Genomic DNA, 15,164 nt, shown 5'->3' on the forward strand with positions numbered 1-15,164 from the left:
ATGTTCTGCAGCAGGATGGCAGTGTCATCATCATCATCAGCCTGCCTACGCCCACTGCAGGGCAAAGGCCTCTCCCATGTCTCTCCAATTAACCCTGTCCTTTGCCAGCTGTGGCCGTATCCCGGCAAACTGCTTAATCTTATCCGCCCACGTACCTTTCTGCCGCCCCCTGCTATGCTTGCCTTCTTTAAGGACCTTTAAGGACCAGCGGCTATTTTGCCTTAGGATTACATACCCTGCTCAAGCCACATTCGAGGCTGAACGGTAGCTATGCAGTTAAAAGGTTTCGTGTGCACATTTTAAAAAATTGATCAGGAATAATTTTTTATCAGGTAAGTAGATATATTCAGGCCGCTTTCAGTTTGGGCATATTGCCGCTTTGCACATAGTTTTTCTGCAGTGCTACGAGGTACACCTTAATGAGGTTTCACTGTACTTATGACTAGTAAGGTTGCTGAATTTGATGCATTTCAATGTGAAATCTGAACTTACTGATACACCTCCTGCAGTGAGGCCCATGACCCAAGTGTAAAAGTGAAGTTCTGATCTACTGCTATGCGATGCATTCAGAACAGGTGCTGCCCTTGATGGCCTCACAGATAACTTTGACAACAATGGCAACACAGAGATCAAAGTTTTCTCTCCACCATTGGTGCCATGTTTGCTGCTGGTCTAATGTCATTTTCCACAGTGGCCCACTCACAACTCACCTCAATTCTGAACGCGGTGCCAAACCAGCAAACAACCTATAAGTGGTACTGTGCGGATGGATCTTATGGCCATGCCACTGCTCTATTTACATCACACCAATTTCTCTCACTCCCATGGCGACATTCCGAGCAAAGGTGGGGGAAGGAGGAAGTTGGAGCACCACAAAAGCCGAATGTACAACAGGGACACAATGCAGTGGCCTCGCTCAAAGCTCTTGCCCAGAGCTCAAACAGCACAGGCATGTCTGGCTGAGCTTACAACTTTTGTCACACCCAAGTTGACAGCTCTCCAGCCACATATACCGCAACAATCACACACGCCAACAGTGCAAGATCTGGCGATATGATGTTAAGCCATCTGTGCTTTAACCAACCCGAAATTCTTACCACTCAGTCCAGTAGATGACTTCGGTTCTCTCCGGCAATACACCCAGCCATTACTATTTACAGCTATGGTAAATTATCATTTCAACCTCACAGATTCCCTCATCAAGAGGCATGAGGGCAATTGATTACTGTTTGGTTCTTCGGACCAAGAGGCATTAAGGAATAACTACAATTTCTGGGTAAACACTCCCTGAAGGGGCCACAGAAAATCCTCCACCAAAGCTGCAAATTATACTGTTTGAACAGAAACTACTTTTTGTTGTTTATCAGTTTATCTGTACCTCAACGGCCCAAAGGCAGCATTACATAAGGGGTGGGCTGACATGTAACCTCCTGCCACAGAATTTTTCACAAAAAGCAAACTGAAGAGCTAAACTGCCCATCCCCATCTTTGAGGCTTTTTTTCCTCTCATAATTCGTGCTGCACTGGAAGCCCTGCGTTGGTGCTTGAACCTGAACGCCACACACCCATAGGTGTGCCGCACAAATCCTTTATCAGCATAGCGCCACGTAAGATCATGACAATGCCGCATTTGAGGTCAAGAGGTGCAAGTACACAAAACAGTAGGAACGAAACGAAAACACTAATGCCGTGTGAGTCATCCCTGTGCTCTATCTTTTGGCTGCCTCAAAAAGTGAAACTACAACAAATATCGACTTTTAACTTGTGGGGAAAAAAAAAGAGACAAACATAGAAGGAACAACACAAACAACGCCTCGTCCTTGTCTTTCCATGTGTTCTTCAAATATGGGAACTACTCCCTCGTTCAGCTACCTGTCCTACCTACATTCGCCTATGGCTTCTCGCCTCTGCTTGTCTCTAGGGGCACAAACGTTCCCGGTTTCACAGCAGGAGGCCCACTTTCAAAATTATAATTTGTTAGATCCGTAACAGCAGAGTTGCTTTGTTCACTATACGGGCAGGCTTTGTTCACCTGGTGTCTGCAGGTGAAAGCCACATTAAGAGTTAATGTTCCCACATTTTCTTTGTTTTTTCTTTCTACTTGACAGCCAGGGCGAAAAACTGCCACTCACCCGTGCAAAGCAAATGGCCACATAATCATCATTACCACAATGACCTGTCACACACTGCAACAGTGCCTTGTGAGCTTTATGCAACTCACAAGCTTCCAAAATATCAAAGGACATCAAGCACTTTGTCCACAATGTTCCCCTTCTTAAGGACTCTGCAGTATCACCTGTAATAAGCTCTTAATAAAAGAAAGCTTGCTTTTCCAGTAGCCTCATTCGCTCCATGCTAGTTAGCTTTGGGTCCAATCACCTTCCCCGTGTAATACTGAAGCTCAGTGCAGGTGGCACAGCACTAGTTTTAAAATTCACAGGAGGTGGAGAGCTCACCTAGCGGCGCCTTAAAGCCTTTGCTGCTTCCGCATTCTATCGTCCCATTTTGTTCAGCCTCTGCGCCAGCAAGCGAACGCCGGACTCGCCCTACTGAAAAAATGTATGAGAAATGAACGAGAATTCTAGGAGATGTATGTGTTATGAATGAGATATCTACGAGATGGGGCGATTTGTACAAGAATTCTATGATGTCTCGTAAAGCTTCTATGATGCCTCGTACAACTGTACAAGATCTCTACGTTGTCTCGTTCATATGCACCACGTCTCGTACATATGAACGAGACATCTTAGAGATCTCGTTCAATTATCGCGTAAAAACTCGTAGCCGTCATACACGGTCTCGTACAGCAGACTGAACCTTGTAGGGCTCGTACGCAGCGTCGTAAAGACGTCATACAGCTGGCGTAAAATCGCACTGGCGTCATACATTGCCTTTTATTGAAGGCTATCATATAGGCCTCATCCACAAAGACCGTAGAGGATCCCACTTGTCACTCGGAAGGCCTGGGTGTGCAGTTAAAAAACGTCTAATAATCGCACTGGGCATGAAAAAATAGAATGCATCGATCGATCACTTGTGTAGCTGATGTTAAGGTAACCAAACTGTGTGGCTATATGCAACACCACTAAATTCGTACCTATAGTTTGTTCGTCCTTAATCTGTTGAATGTATAATTTCACAGGCAAAATTTCACAACAATTTCATTCAAGTTTGCTTAAGACACTGAATAAATATAGAAAGTTGAAAATTATAATCAGTTAATCAGTCAAATATGGCAAGTGATCATAAAGTATTGCATTGACTCGGTCTTATTAATCATGAAAAGATATGCGGAAAATGTGTGTTTATTACGTCTTAAAAAATCACATACATGGTAACAGTAGAAAATTTGTTTACTTACATATAAGAGAAACACATCAAATATTATTTACAGAAGACAATACATAAAATAACAATGATAACATCAAGAAGCAGATATACCCCACAGCACTGCAGAGGGACAAAAAAATTAAGGGTGCACTTTGTTGACCTACTAAAGTGCGGCGAGGCGAAACCCTTAAGCGCGGTGTTGCTACTTGTGTCACTGATGTGTGGTTAAGATGTAAGCTTCGCCTCCAATAGTGGAACACGTCAGCGTCTTGCAACGTTGCCAGGGAATCCACAGAATGCCATCGCCCATTCGGCTCTACCCCTTGCTTGTCGGTAAATTAGTTTTTGAAAAAAGGAAATGTATTTGTCTGGAATATCTCGGACACCTTAACCTAGCCTAAAGGAAGGCAGGAAGATGGGAGTGAACGAGGACACCTTATTCACTAGACGTGCCTTTGTTCATTCCAAACCATCGAACTGGCATGGCGGAGTGGTTAGCGTGCTCGTCTTGCGCTTCGGAGACTCTGGTTCGATTCCCCAACTCGGTCAATTTCCTACTTGGTTTTATTTATCTTTCTGGCCTGACTAGAAATGTTAAGTAGGCTAATTGGTTAATTAACTGAACTCAGACCCTCTTACTTGGAGCATCACTATACCATCCCTTTAATTGGTTGCATGGTTACTAGCCAAAGTACAATTAGCCCGGTTTGAAATTCGCGCTCTGTGACGTCATGACCACTTCGACCAATTGAAAAGCGTGACATTTTTGTCAACAACTCCTCCTTACAGCGATGAGGCATTAAAGGCTTCCGCCTTAAAAATCAACCTAGCTGTTATCAATGCTACAACAAAACAAACCAAAATAAGAAAACATTCATGATAGTGTTAGTGATGACCGAAAAAGGGAAGGGGGAGCGGGTAAGAATACCCACGCACACACAATTTTTGGGGAATAAAAACGGATAATATATTGTGGTTACAATTCAAGTTCGCGCACTTCAAAAGGGTTCGCACTGTCTTGCACGCACGTCCGCTCAGATCGCTCGCGCACCACACACTCTCGCTGCGCTTCTTGCCACCGACGCTGATGAGTCGACGCGCCGCACTCGCAAAAACACAAAGCATCACAAACACAAACGGCGTCCTGACGGCACCAAGATGAAATGGAAGAGGATAGGCAGGAGATGCGGTATGCACTCCGGACCGACCAACGCACCGAGCCACATTCACGTGAGCGCCACTCGAGGCAGGCGATGCGGTGTGCACTCTGGACCGACCGGCGCACTGAGCCAGATTCACGTCAGCCTCTTGAGTCGAGGGGACGACTGCCGCCGTCTCGACGGGAGTAGGCGCCGATGAGAAATTGCGTCGTATGATCGCTTACATTCGGGCATCCTGACAGAATTTAACGTCCTCGTTAAAACCAACGAATAAAAGCTTAGAACGAACAGAAACAGTACACACACGTAAAAAATATTTAACTGACGGGAACATCAGTCAGCAGAAGTTGCCTGCATGCTCAAACGATTCGTAAAATGCTGTTTATCTCTTCACCGCTCGCTTGCGTGTTGAACGCCTCGGAAGCGGTATACTGTCCGCCTCAGTCCCATTCTCTTCTTCCTCAGCTGACAACTCATCGTCTTCGAGACAATCTTGAGATGTTGTCGACGTCCAGCCTTTTAGCTGCGAAATGTGAGCTGTGGTCGCAAAACGGGTGCTCTTGCCCTGATCAAGCTCGGTCACCCTGTACGTGTCTGACGGTAAGACCTGAGTGACCAACAAAGGCCCTCTGTAGTTCGGCTGAGCCTTCGTCGGCTTCCCTGTCTGATTAGGCGCTCTGGTCATGAATACGATGTCGCCGGCACTGAAGAGACGCGCTGGGAAGTGTCTGCGGTCGTAGGCTGTCTTGCCCTTCTTCTGTTCGGCGAGAATGCGCTGCCGAGCACGAGTTCGCATTTCTTTGAGATTCCCGGACCGGGAGTCGTCGCTGCTCACAATTCTTTTCAGCGCGGCGCCGTAAAAGTTCGGCTGGTATCTGTACAGCATCTCGAACGGTGTTTTCCCAGATGTCTTGTTAACGGAATTATTGATGTCGCGCTCTGCCTTGCCAAGGTTTGCGTCCCAGTCGCGCTGGCTTGGGTCGTCCATTGAAGTCGTAAGGACCGGCAGAATGGTTCTATTCACTCTCTCCACGAGGCCGTTTGCCTGTGGGTGGCGTGTCGAGTTGAGCACATGGTGTATGGATCGTGCAGTGCAAAATTCTTCGAAGGCGCGCGATGTGAAACAACTGCCTCTATCGGTAATAATAGTTCATGGAAGGCCCCTTTCAAGGACGAACTCTTCCAGTGCACGGAGCACGTGCTTCGTTGAAGTGTCGCGTGTAGCGATGAGTCTCACGAATCTTGTGAGGTTGTCAATGAATACAAGTAGATACTGGTTGCGCTTCTTGCTTGGGACGAACGGCCCCATGTGATCCATGTGTATTGCCTCGAACGGTCGTTTACCTGGTGGGATCGGATGTAGAAGACCAGCTCATCTGCCGGCAGGCGCTTTGTTGTAAATACACTGGAAACATTGAGAAATATGCTTCCGGATGTAATTCCTCATTCACGGAAACCAAAAGTTCTCTTGAAGTTTGGAGACTGTCTTGTCGACTGCGAAATGTCCCATCAAACCATGAGACTGTACCAGAAATGCCTTTCTCGTGCACTTGGGTAGTACGAACTAGAACACTGTTCTTCCGTCTTGTTCGAGTTCTCTCACTAGCCTGCCTTCTCTAAGGCTGTAGTCTTTTACTTTCGCCTTCTCTTCTTTGGTACGTGCGCTCCCAGGCTACTCCAGAACGGTTATAAGTTCTCGCAGTTCTTCATCTCCTCTCTGAAGAACATTTACTTGATCGGCGAGGTCACATGTAATACACACTTCAAACCTGTCTTCAAGCAGGGAGTCCATTTTCAGGACGGCCGTGCATCCAAGCTCGCTCAAATTGTTGGCGAAACACTCCCGATACTCGTTTAGGAGGCAAAGAAGCTCACCCTTCTGCTCTGTGGTCACTGAGGGCCCCACCTCCACCTGTTGCTCCTCAATTGGTTGGCGATCTGCTCTCACACAGAGAATCTCTGGCTCGTCCACTCGGCATCAAGCTCTTCAGGTACACCAACAACATCCTCTGTTACGCGCCCGAATGGCTGTCCTTTTCTGATAACCACTTCTTGGTCTCCGCTCGTAAAAACCGGCACGGTGATTTCCCCATCTTTCATTTCAAGAAGATTTTCGTTCCCAAAGGTACCATGCAAAACCGGCCCGGAAAGGTCAGATGCCATCGACAGTGAGATCCAGTTGATTGTGTTAGGGTGCAGGACACTCTTGTCAGTAGTCTGCACACGCAATTTCGACTTATTCACCGGCTCTAAATGGCAGAATGGGCATTCTTGCTGACGCCAAAAGCGGAGGCAACCACCAAGCCTTCCGTAAGCTATGTATGGCAGTTCTGCCCACGATTAAATCGAGTGACAAAGCATCGTCCGGGACAACAAAAATTGGAATGTTCTTGCTTGTGACGCCGTCGATTTGCAGGTCGGCGTAACACTTTCCAATCGCTCTTGCGGACGGGGTGCCTTGGCTGCCGAAACCGTAGAGCGCTGTGGAATCTTGTCAGCACTGCGCCGCAGCGTGCCACCGCCGACGCGCGCAAGAGGCACCCAGAGCTCCTGTTAGCAATCATGCCGACGAGTTCCGTGGTCCCATTCCATGTCACTTGCTTGAGTAAAGCTCCCGGAACGATTTTCTCCTCTTCGGAGTCAGTAACTGCATTGGTCTCGTTGCTTTTAGTTTTTTCAGAACAGTGACGCTGAGTGTGCCCGCTTTTTCCGCAACGTAAACATCGCATCTCACGCCTTTCGCCTGGACAGTCGCGGGAGATGTGCCCGAATAGGCCGCAGTTGTAGCACTTCATCTCGCCTTTATCGTTCATCAGGGGTGGTCTCCAGTCCTTGCTCGGCCACTGGTAGGTGCTCTTCCGTGCAGGAAGTCTTGTTGGGCTACTCGTGGTGGTCGCGCCGAAAGGCCTCTTCTTGTGCGTACTGCCGAATCTCTGCTCCCGCTCACGATCAATGCGCTCAAACTCCATGATGTCGTGGAGGAGATTGTCGTCGTCTTCGTGGGTGCGTCCTAGTAGCATCGTACAAAGTTGTCTTCAACGTAAGCCAGTCAACACTTGCTCACGGGTGTCGCAGAAGTCGAGATTTGCCTCCCGACAGAGGCGAACCTTCGAGTGGAAGTATGTCGTCGTGCTCTCGTTGCGCTGCTGCACGCGCTCCTGCATCTCTTTCTCCACCTTTCTGCCGCTCGGGTCTGTCCACAGAAGGTGCGGCGGAAGTGGTATGAGAAACTTTCCCAAGACGTGGACACCTCGACGCGTGAACGCAGCCAGTCCTTGGCAGGTCCAACGAGATGGCATTTGGCCGTTTCTAACCGAAACTCTTCTGGCCAGCGGTGCAAGGTCGCCGTCATTTGGATGTTTTTGAGCCACTCCTTAGCCGATGCTGCGTCTCCACCTCCCTCGAAGTCCGCGATGTTCTTACTCAGGTCATGCATCATATGATAGCTGGGTGTTGCCGTGCTTGGAGTTCCTGATGGAAGGTCGAGTCGCTCCAATAGGCTTGTCAGAAGCCGGTCCTTTTCACGCATTGCGCTCAGCAGCTCCGTCACAGTAACGCTCTCGCTCGCCCTAGCGCCATCCTGGGCGTCGCTGGTGTCCACTCCTTCTCCAGGTGTATCGCTCATGATTCGCTCTGTGCACACGCCCAAGTCACTGAATTCGCACTCTTCTCCGGTTCTTGTTGGCTTTGATCCCACTTCTGATATGTTAGTGATGACCAAAAAAGGGAAGGGGGAGCGGGTAAGAATACCCACGCACACACAATTTTTGGGGAATAAAAACGGATATATTGTGGTTACAATTCAAGTTCGCGCACTTCAAAAGGGTTCGCACTGTCTTACACGCACGTCCGCTCAGATCGCTCGCGCACCACACACTCTCGCTGCGCTTCTTGCCGCCGACGCTGATGAGTCGACGCGCTGCACTCGCGAAAACACAAAGCATCACAAACACAAACGGCGTCCTGACGGCGCCGGGATGAAATGGAAGAGGATAGGCAGGAGGACCGACCAACGCACCGAGCCACATTCACGTGAGCGCCACTCGAGGCAGGCGATGCGGTGTGCACTCTGGACCGACCGGGGCACCGAGCCAGATTCACGTGAGCCTCTTGAGTCGAGGGGACGACTGCCGCCGTCTCGACGGGGGTAGGCGCCGATGAGAAATTGCGTCGTACGATGGCTTACAATAGTACATCTCTCACTGAGCAGCACTGTCCTCTAGAACCTTGACAGGTAGCTAGAGGAGCCCCATCAACACATCAAGCAAGACTCCATATATGCAGTTTGGGCTAATTACAATATACTGTTAATTAAAGCAGTGACAAGGATTTACTGCTGGATTCTCTGCAAAGCAAGTCAAACAGCGGATACAAGTAAACAACAAAATAAAACGAGGTTAATATGGATGAAATGACATCACATAAAACAAGGAACTTGCACATTCTTGCCCATTCTTACGTGCTTTGTACAGTTTCCGCTGTTTTCACGATTGTGACTCCTTAAAACCATATTCCTCGCTTAATCACGCTCAATAATGTTCGGCAGTGTACAAACATAACATCGTCCTTCAGTCTTCATATCAATGAACAAACACGGCGTTGCAATATCTGAGGGCCTGAGCACAGCACACGTTGTAACAGGTGAGCGGACGCACTCTCTAATGTGTGGAGGAAATTCTACACCGCTCTGCTCCACAACTAACTTCTGACAAATGAAAAGAACTGTCTCAGAAGGTTCAACATCTGGTTGAAGCACATGCAGGATGTGGCGAACAAGCAAAAAATCCCCATACGAAGCCAGTACAGCAGAGGAGTCGCTTTTTTTTGCCTTTCTGTACTGCTCACTGTTGATTATAGTGCCTTCGAAGCTGATTCTGTGATACTCATTTATGATGCTGATCGGCACACTCAATGTGTTGTACACCACATGTAGCTCCTGTGGTGTCAGAGATCCCTTTACTGGTGCACCAAAGAGACACACGTCACCAACCCGAAGAGCTTTCTTGGTAGTCCCATTGGCCACCAAGCTAGAGCAGAAAGACATAACCTTTTCTGGCATAGAAAGCATCTGGAGTGCTAGCTCTAATTCCTGCTCAATGATTACTCTCTCTATGATTTGAGATGGGCCCCCCTTTGCAGCATTAACCATTTTTGTCACTTTACCATTGCCACTTTCGAACGGAAAAGCTGAATGAGCCCATAGTGGTCCGAGATTTTTGACACTTGAAGTGAGGTGCAAAAGTTGATGAAGGTTGAATGTCATAAAGCGGGCCCCATACAGTTCTTCTGCTTTTGAGACATACGCTGTCAGCAGATTTTCTGAAAAAGAAAAGTCATGTACCTATAGTAAATAAAATAATAAAAGTAAACAAATTCATGCTCATGTTTCTCTGTCACATATAAGGTGTTCAAAAGAAATATATAAAATAGCTGCTCAAATGAGTTACTTAAGCTCTTTATGTAATTATGAAAAAAGCTTTCAATTTTCTTGTTGTCTTAATGCACATGAAGGCCAATGTAATCGAACAATGAACATCCATAGACTCGTGCACAATCGGCGAAATTAATTTTCAGACTTTGAAGATCGCATCTGCGTACCTAAGAAACAGGTAAATTTAAGCACCTTGTTTCACTTTCACTGCACGCATTTTATGAAAATAAAAGCATGTAGTAATCATGCTTCCTTTGGAAAAGTGGGATGGGTCCAATTTACCTGCACGCTGAAGACGTGCTGTTGATATCTCCATCATCAGCAAAGAGTAGATTCCTTCCATCAACAGAGCTGGATGTTTCCAAAATCGTGGCTGCAAAACTCCAAGCGTTACTGGGAGGCAGTAGAACAGCAGCCAGTGTTTCCATTCACTGGCCTTCCAGAAACACCGGTTAACCAGGGATCTCGGAAGCCGTGTGAAGCTGTGAGGTGGCCGGATACTCAAAAGTCTCTTGTCCAAAGTGGCTACGGTTGATGGAGTGCCTGCAAAAAATAGCGAATAATATGCACCTACGAGCAAGCCATATAATTAAGCATGAACCATTGCATTAGGAAAAACTACATTACAGCGTGCTGTTACACAAAGTACGTGCTGCTGACAGTGTCATGCGCATGTGGCATTTTAAGGTCTAGGCTTCACATGATCTGTATGTTGCATATAACATTGCTTCTTTTCATCGAAACAAAGGTGCTAATGGGGAATGGCAACGGCAAGCCAGTCGCAGTACAGCTAGGTACCAGCCTGAGAGTCGCTCCCCCCGTAAAACTGTGTATACACTGCGATACCGTAGTATCATGAAAATAGCTTGAAAAGGAATAAAACAAATGATGCTGTGATACCGTCCAATCACGAATTGAGGTTGGTAAGTGGAATACTCACCGATGTAGAAAGGCTCATGAGAATTCGTCGAGTCCAGCCAATACTCTGTCATCTGCCTGGCAACGCCAAGCAAGACACAATGCATGTACTCCACTGCCAGGCCATTGACGACGTCAAAATTTTTCAAATTGATCAGAGGCGACGGCCCCTTCAGACCATTCACATGTACACCATATTCAAGGGCCCGGTCCATATCCTGAAGCACACCGGCTGCCGTCCTTGGGTTCTTTATGGTAACCTCACGGTAACACCGAGCACCTGAAATCATGCACTTGAAATTAGTTCTGGAACGAACTTTGATAAGAAAATTTGAAAGTAAAAACTGAAACAAAAAAAGGTGGCGATAGGCATACCGTGACACAAAATCAAGCCATCATTGTAAACGGTTATGGCTAACAAGAGACATTAATCTATTGTTTAATTATATGGACTATTGATATGCTATATAATCAATAGCATAAGTAAAAATGTTGCTGTGTGAATATTTGCATGTATTTCTAACAGTCACCTTAATGATTTTAACAAAATCGATGCGAATTCTTGATGCGGCATATTATGGTTTTGCTGCCAAATACGCGTCTTTTTGTCCTTAAAGCATTTCATAAAAGCACTTGTGTACCACGATAAGTGGGGGCCTGCATGGTTGATGTTTAGACAGTGATGTATGATATCATGCAAGTAAGACCTCTCATTATAGTTAAACAATGAAAATCATACCTTGAACCATTTCTCCGCATGTTTCACACCATGGGCAACCAAACCTTCCGTTGAATTGGACGTAGTTGGCCACTGCAGCACGAGCAGGAGCATCCAGTGTGCAGCAAATCACGTGGACAGTTGACCTTATAGTTTCTTGGCCACATGTCCACAAAAGCGTCCCAACGGATGTAATAGCTTCGACAAATTTGTCAATGAAGACACCCATATTTGGATGCTTCGGGCCGAACCAAAGACCAGCCAGGACTGGAGTTTTTTGGCGAAGCTTTGGAGGAAGCTCATTGATTATCAGCTGTATCGGCCATACCGACGTCTTTGAGGACTTGTACACCGGGCTCCCATCAGTATTAATGGTAACAGTGAGGTCGCCAGAAGAGATGTGTCCTTGGCTCCGGAGGTTTTTGTAGAGATTTCCAGTTGTTATATCCCAGATTCCATCTTCTGTAAAATTTTGTTCTATCTTTCTCATTTGCTGTAGTATCAAATCCTTGCATGTTTCGATTTTGTGAAGAAGTTGCTTTTTCAAGTTAAGAATAGAAAAAAAACAACCTCGTTCTTTCAGCTGCGATTTTCTTAGCGCTCTTTTGCACGTGTCACACCGCATCTGATCTGGCACACTACAGTCGCTGCGCAAAAGGCTGCCGCAAACATCGCAATAGTAGTGGTGTTCTACACTGCCGCTCACTTGAGGCGCCCATAGCTTCCTAAGCAGGTATTTGCTCCGAGGCAGTACGTCACGCTCAAGACCAAACAGTCCGTTGATGAGCCGAAGCAAGCCGTCAACGGCGTCCCATGGCAGCCCATGTGCAACCACGAAGGCTAAAATCATCACGATGGCGGCCGCTTTTGTTGTTGAGGAGCCGGGAAGAGTTTCGTCTCCGTATTCATCCAGAGTAGCACCAAGAGTTTCCTCATAGTGCATGGATTCCCCTACTCCGGCACTACACGCGCTTTCGTCGTCTTCGTGAGATGGTGGCACGTTGTTCTCAGTGCTGCTTGACGGACACGGCGAGCCACCGGTGACAGCGCCAGAGGCTACAGAAGCTTCGGCAGTATCGTCGTCCGTTGCGGCTGCTTCATTCACGACCTCTAGCCGCTGCCTGTAGCGACGCGTCGATGCAGGCACAGAAAATTCATGATCCTCGTGCAGGTATTCTTTGCGCCTCTTCCTCTCCGAGCGATCGCACATTGTGTAGAGTCAAAAAAAAAGACACACGAAAAGTCAAAGCGCAACTTGTTCAAGTGCAGGTAAGACGAACCATCGATAACGGCAAATGCCTTCACCCTACAACAAAAGGTAAATACAAATTAGAAATCGACCAGAATCAACGACAGGATATTACAACGAAGCCAGCACTTCGACATTTGCTGGGCTAGCAAGACATAGAGACATAGTTGGTTATATTAACTCTATGCATAGAGCACACGTCAGATGTTATACAGCGCCACGCACGAGCGCAGGGTTTCAACTGAACATTAAAAGAGTGCAAAAAACTAAATTTTGGGTGCATGTTTTCTTGTTTGTATTCATGCGTAAGGCATTATGATACATGGGTTACCACCTGGTATTCTTCCTACTACCGCTACATAATTTATAATCGCATTTCTTTCTCGTGCTGTTTCGGTTTCGGTTCAACAGCCGACTCAGCACTACGACATCAACGTGTACTTACAGGTCAAGTGAGACATGAAAAACGTTCATATCATCGCTGCTTCCACATTTGTTGTCATTCCGGCTCTTGAAGAATGGCTTCAGCACTGCATTAAATTAAAACGATGAAGCAGCGATTATATGGATGGTCGTCACAGCCATCGTACGGGTGTGGAAACCGAAACCGAAACAGCACGACAGAAAAAAAAATTGTTTATCAATTATTTGACAGTCGTAGGCGAATATCACACGGTGGTTCATTCATAGTGGTGTCTTCCGCATCATTGTAGAGAAGAAAGCATGCCACCAAAATTAGGTGTCTATACTTCTTTAATTCTTTACAGGGAGGAGAACAAAAAACAGAGGGAACGACAAGGGCGCAAGTGTACCACAGGATCCAAGAACCAAACAAAACCAACAAAACAAAAAGAAGGCAAAGCAAAAGCTAAGGGCGAAGCGCCACACGAAGTATACTCAAGGTGCATTATTTGGCATTGATGTAAGCGCGGCTTAGGGCAGCTTAGGGCACCATGGTCGCATCCCCTTTCAGCTCCAGCCTCTAGTAAAGGCACAATACTTGCTCTCTATCCCTTTGTGTTCCCAGCAGGGGTACGAGCGCGAGAAGAAAGCAGCTAAGGCGAGCCACCTGCTCTGCAAGCAAATGCAGTATTAACCCTCTCAACAAGTGCCGTTTACAACCGGTCTCGAAATCTGGTAGCAGCGAGAGTACTGCGGGCTAATTGGTGTAACATGACAAAAGTAAGTAGTGAAAGAAACAGGACGTGGTAATAACTTCCGGGGATTCCGGTTCATACAGATTAAGGGGCAGCCCCACCCTTTCCGGCCGAATTTCGACGAAGGCGAAATTCTAGAGGCCCGTGTGCTGTGCGATGTCAGTGCACGTTAAAGAACCCCAGGTGGTCGAAATTTCCGGAGCCCTTCACTACGACGTCCATTACAACCTGAGTCATTTCGTGACGTTAAACCCCAATAAACCAAACCAAACCACTTTTTTTAAAATAGATACAGTGAAAGGAGACTGACTCATACTTCATCGCACTTGTCTCGCTGACAAAATTCTTTTCGCCTGCTTAGTAAGGTAAACGCGGTTGCTACTGGAAATAGCCTCTCGCCATGCTTCCAGGCTAGTTCCGTCTTTGGGAACACTAAAGAGCTAGGCCTGCTTCATGTAGGTTGTGTAGCTCCCATTGCAGCCATGTAATTATAATTTTCTTGCAGTAGCCAAATACGCGAAATATTCACGACAATGGACCGAAGCATGTGCGTCTCTGCAGTCTCATTCGAAAGGAGCACAGTCGGGTCCTTCGCATTGTTTGCACACCTGTAAGCTCAGCTCGGTCCTGAATCAGGGATTGCTACTTGTGGCACGATTACATGACACGGCTCTTAAAACCTTTGTGTGCGCCTGCTCCGAGGCGCAGAGCAGGCGAGCGCCCAACGTCGTCTGCTCGAGCAGACGACGCCGCTCCTCTCTATGGTCGGAAATATAGGTGCTTGGACAGCGAGCTGGATAAAAGCTTGTACCGTCTCAGAATTAAGTTGTTGAACAAAGATAATAGGGATATATCAAGGTTGGCTAATTTGATGACGAATCTGGCAAACTTTCTGCTCGTGCGCCATGAATAGGGGAGGCATCTCTCCGTGCTGCCCCCAGCGGCGGGGCCGTTTTCCGGTCACATGATTTTTTTCTTTCCTCCATGTGGCCACATGTTTGCGTGCTCGTCTCATGCTCGTTCGTCGTCGTTGTTGTTTGTGTGCTAGTGTGCTCAGGCCTCGCCCGCGCTGTTTTTGCCGTTTAGCTGTGTTACCTTTCATCGCAGTAAGACCGCGGTCGAAGATGACAGCACCATCGTACGCTTACGTTGAATACAAGGACGGCGCAAAAGCCATTGTGCATATTTCAATGGTCAAGGA

General features: G+C 47.1%; 1 protein-coding gene and 1 pseudogene across 1 annotated transcript; both read right to left on the reverse strand.

Moving 5' to 3' along the window:
* Positions 1-4,872: 4,872 nt before the first annotated feature.
* Positions 4,873-8,115, reverse strand: LOC149355406 (uncharacterized; annotated as a pseudogene).
* An 894-nt stretch (positions 8,116-9,009) lies between these two features.
* On the reverse strand, positions 9,010-13,040 carry LOC149355407 (uncharacterized). The gene is made up of 4 exons (XM_089583782.1): positions 11,579-13,040; positions 10,862-11,119; positions 10,204-10,464; positions 9,010-9,809 (listed from the first exon to the last, which is right to left on the reverse strand). Exons 1-4 carry the CDS (start codon positions 12,765-12,767, stop codon positions 9,010-9,012), a joined length of 2,508 nt encoding a protein of 835 aa, XP_089439908.1. The 5' UTR covers positions 12,768-13,040.
* Between the last annotated feature and the right edge of the window lie 2,124 nt (positions 13,041-15,164).

The sequence above is a fragment of the Amblyomma mixtum genome, chromosome 3 (assembly GCF_055824585.1).
Source record: "Amblyomma mixtum isolate Tamu chromosome 3, ASM5582458v1, whole genome shotgun sequence".
Taxonomy (NCBI): Eukaryota; Metazoa; Arthropoda; class Arachnida; order Ixodida; family Ixodidae; genus Amblyomma; species Amblyomma mixtum.

What these genes read in the sequence shown, in the direction of transcription:
- LOC149355407 (XM_089583782.1), bottom strand. Translation starts at nt 12,767, where the DNA reads ATGTGCGATCGCTCGGAGAGGAAGAGGCGCAAAGAATACCTGCACGAG. An exon ending in ATGCGGAGAAATGGTTCAAG is followed by an intron (nt 11,120 to 11,578) that starts GTATGATTTTCA and finishes GCATGATTTCAG; the next exon opens with GTGCTCGGTGTTACCGTGAG. An exon ending in AGCACGTCTTCAGCGTGCAG is followed by an intron (nt 9,810 to 10,203) that starts GTAAATTGGACC and finishes TTTCTTTTTCAG; the next exon opens with AAAATCTGCTGACAGCGTAT.